General features: G+C 37.9%; 1 protein-coding gene across 2 annotated transcripts in view; it reads left to right on the top strand.

Moving 5' to 3' along the window:
• The first annotated feature begins 286 nt into the window (after positions 1-286).
• gnptab (N-acetylglucosamine-1-phosphate transferase subunits alpha and beta) overlaps positions 287-2,694 on the top strand; it is a 55,291-nt gene continuing 52,883 nt past the window's right edge. The window contains exons 1-3 of one of the 2 annotated variants that reach the window (XM_051889994.1): positions 287-591; positions 839-924; positions 1,110-1,229. In XM_051889994.1, coding sequence (XP_051745954.1) covers positions 460-591; positions 839-924; positions 1,110-1,229 — 338 coding nt within the window. In that variant the 5' untranslated portion in view covers positions 287-459. The remainder of the gene's footprint in view (positions 592-838; positions 925-1,109; positions 1,230-2,694) is intronic. The other variant, XM_051889993.1, reaches the window with a different exon arrangement.

The raw sequence follows: 2,694 nt of genomic DNA, 5'->3' as shown, positions 1-2,694 counted from the left end.
GAACTAGAGACTTGTGTTTTGCGTAAGTGTATTAATAAATCAATAAACAAAAGCAGTTGAGCTTGTGAGTGTAGGGGGATAGAATATACAGTTTGTACAGTATAAAAACCAATTACGTCTATGGAGAGTCCCCGTAAACCACATATACAAGTGTGTGTGTGTGTGTGACTAAATAGAACTGTATTTATCTCACAAGTATTGCATGAACTACCTTAAGTGCTCGTCCTCCTATTCTCTAGAGGGCAGCAGCGAGTCTGTCATGTACAAAGATATACATGATTCAAGCGGCGTATCATCACCTGATCACTACCAATGAGGAACTACAGCATTTGAGTGTTGAACATGCGATCATGTGACAGTATGTTTTAGTGTAATGAAGCTGTTTTTATTTCACCGCGGAAAACATGTGCCCACATTAAGTGTTTGTGGAGGAAGAGATGTTGATGGCCGGGGAGAGTCATGTTGATAATTAATTCGGTGCTGAAACTGCTGCAGCGGCAGACATACACCTGCCTGTCTCATCGCTATGGACTCTACCTGTGTTTCGGAGGACTAGTCCTCATGATAGTGTCTGCCTTTCAGTTTGGAGAGGTATGTACACTAACTAGGATGAAATTCATCCGACAGAAGTATACTAGCTTCATTAGATTCGCATTTAGGCCGTGCATGTATCCTCTTATCTGTGCATTCTGTGTCAATCACTGATTACTGATCAAAGCTGATTGAGCAATGTGACTCTGACCTGTTACATAGTGGTTGGAAATTAAACTTACGCACTAGTTGTAAAGGTTTGGTGTTATGCATTAACTGGCTGCTTTTGTTTCGTTTCTGTGTACAGGTTGTAGTAGAGTGGAGTCGAGATCAGTACCATGTTTTGTTTGATTCCTACAGAGATAATGTTGCAGGAAAGTCCTTTCAGACCAGGTGAGAAACAAATCAATGAAACCAGCATCACTGCTTCATTCACACACAGTATTAAAGCCCTGTTATCTGAACACTCTTTAAGGGACAGTTATATTCTGAAAATGATCAAAAATCAGCTGATATATCAATCTGTCACTACTGTTTTTCACGTACCTTCCCTGCTTCATATGCTTGTATTATTTCAGGCTTTGCCTACCGATGCCCATCGATGTGGTTTACACCTGGGTAAATGGCACAGACACGGGCCTGCTGAAGGATCTTCGTGCTGTGAGACAGCAGTTGGAAGAAGAGCAGAAGGCCCTGAGGTACTCCACCCATAAAACACACACACTCTTAGTGTAATATTTGTTCATTCCCACATGGATGGAAACATTCTGCATGGTTTGAATTTGACTGTTTATTTAACCATTTGATGAATGTTTATTGAATCATAAAGGAAAAATAATTTGTAATGTTTATTTTTACTTTAGAACAGGATTATTATTGTTACTTCTGATATAAAACTCATTTATTTTATTTTATTATTTTGTTTGAATAGAATTGAGTTTACTACTAGTAGTATTCATTTATTTTATTTTATTCAGAACATTGAATTTTGAATTACACACCTGTCCACTGCAATAAAACATTGTAAATATTCCACTTCACTGCTTTTCATCAACCTTTATATATTTTTGTATGCATGCACGCACAAGGAGTCTGACAGCAGCCCGGTATGCTCCACAAGGAGATCTGATCTGAATATCAGTTTACATTTCCAAACCGTCATCGAGTCCACTTGCACATAGTTTTTCAGGTAGATTTGCAGGAAGGTTTCTTTAAGCATCTTGGAGATGTTGCCGAAGTTCTTCTGGATTTAGTCTCTCAGTTTCATCTGTTTCTTCATGTAATCCCAGACAGACTCGATGATGGTGAGATCAGATCTCCATGTGGAGCATACCGGGCTGTTGTGAGACTCCTTGTGCATACAAAAATCTCACTGGATTATTACAATTAATGGCAAAAGGAATGTTTGGAAATGTAAACTGATATTTCAAACTGACACACTACAGCAAAAGATATAAATAACTAGCTTAAAGGGTTAGTTCACCCAAAAATGAAAAAAAAGTCATTAATTACTCACCCTCATGTTGTTCTACACCCGTAAGACCTTCGTTCATCTTCGGAACACAAATTAAGGTGTTTTTGATTAAATCCGATGGCTCAGTGAGGCCTACATAGACAGCAATGGTACTTCCTCTCTCAAGATCCATAAAGGTACTAAAAACAGTTCATGTGAGTTCAGTGGTTCTGCCTTAATATTATAAAGTGACAATATTGTTTGTGCGCCAAAAAAAACAAAATAACGACTTTTCAACAATATCTATATGGGCCGATTTGAAAACACTGCTTCAGAGCTTTACGAATCGAATCAGTGAATCGGAGCGCCAAAGTCACGTGATTTCAGCAGTTTAGCCGTTTGATAGGAGATCCGAATCACTAATTCGAAACAAGATTCATAAAGCTCAGAAGCTTTATGAAGCAGTGTTTTGAAATCGGCCCATATAGATATTCTTGAAAAGTCGTTATTTTGTTTTTTTGGTGCGCAAAAAGTATTCTTGTCTTGTATTCTTGAAGAGAGGGGTGGGTTTGTTTGGGTTGATTTCAAATATCAACAGTGTCCAACAGCGTAGTTCAAATACCACTTACTGCACCTTTTAATGACAGAAATTTTATTTTTGGGTGAACCCATTAAAACCCTTTTTTTTTTTTTTTTTGGCGAAAATACTA

This window comes from Ctenopharyngodon idella, chromosome 4 (assembly GCF_019924925.1).
Source record: "Ctenopharyngodon idella isolate HZGC_01 chromosome 4, HZGC01, whole genome shotgun sequence".
Taxonomy (NCBI): Eukaryota; Metazoa; Chordata; class Actinopteri; order Cypriniformes; family Xenocyprididae; genus Ctenopharyngodon; species Ctenopharyngodon idella.
The sequence above is the reverse complement of the archived record's forward strand: the minus strand, read 5'-3'. Positions and strand labels throughout refer to the sequence as shown.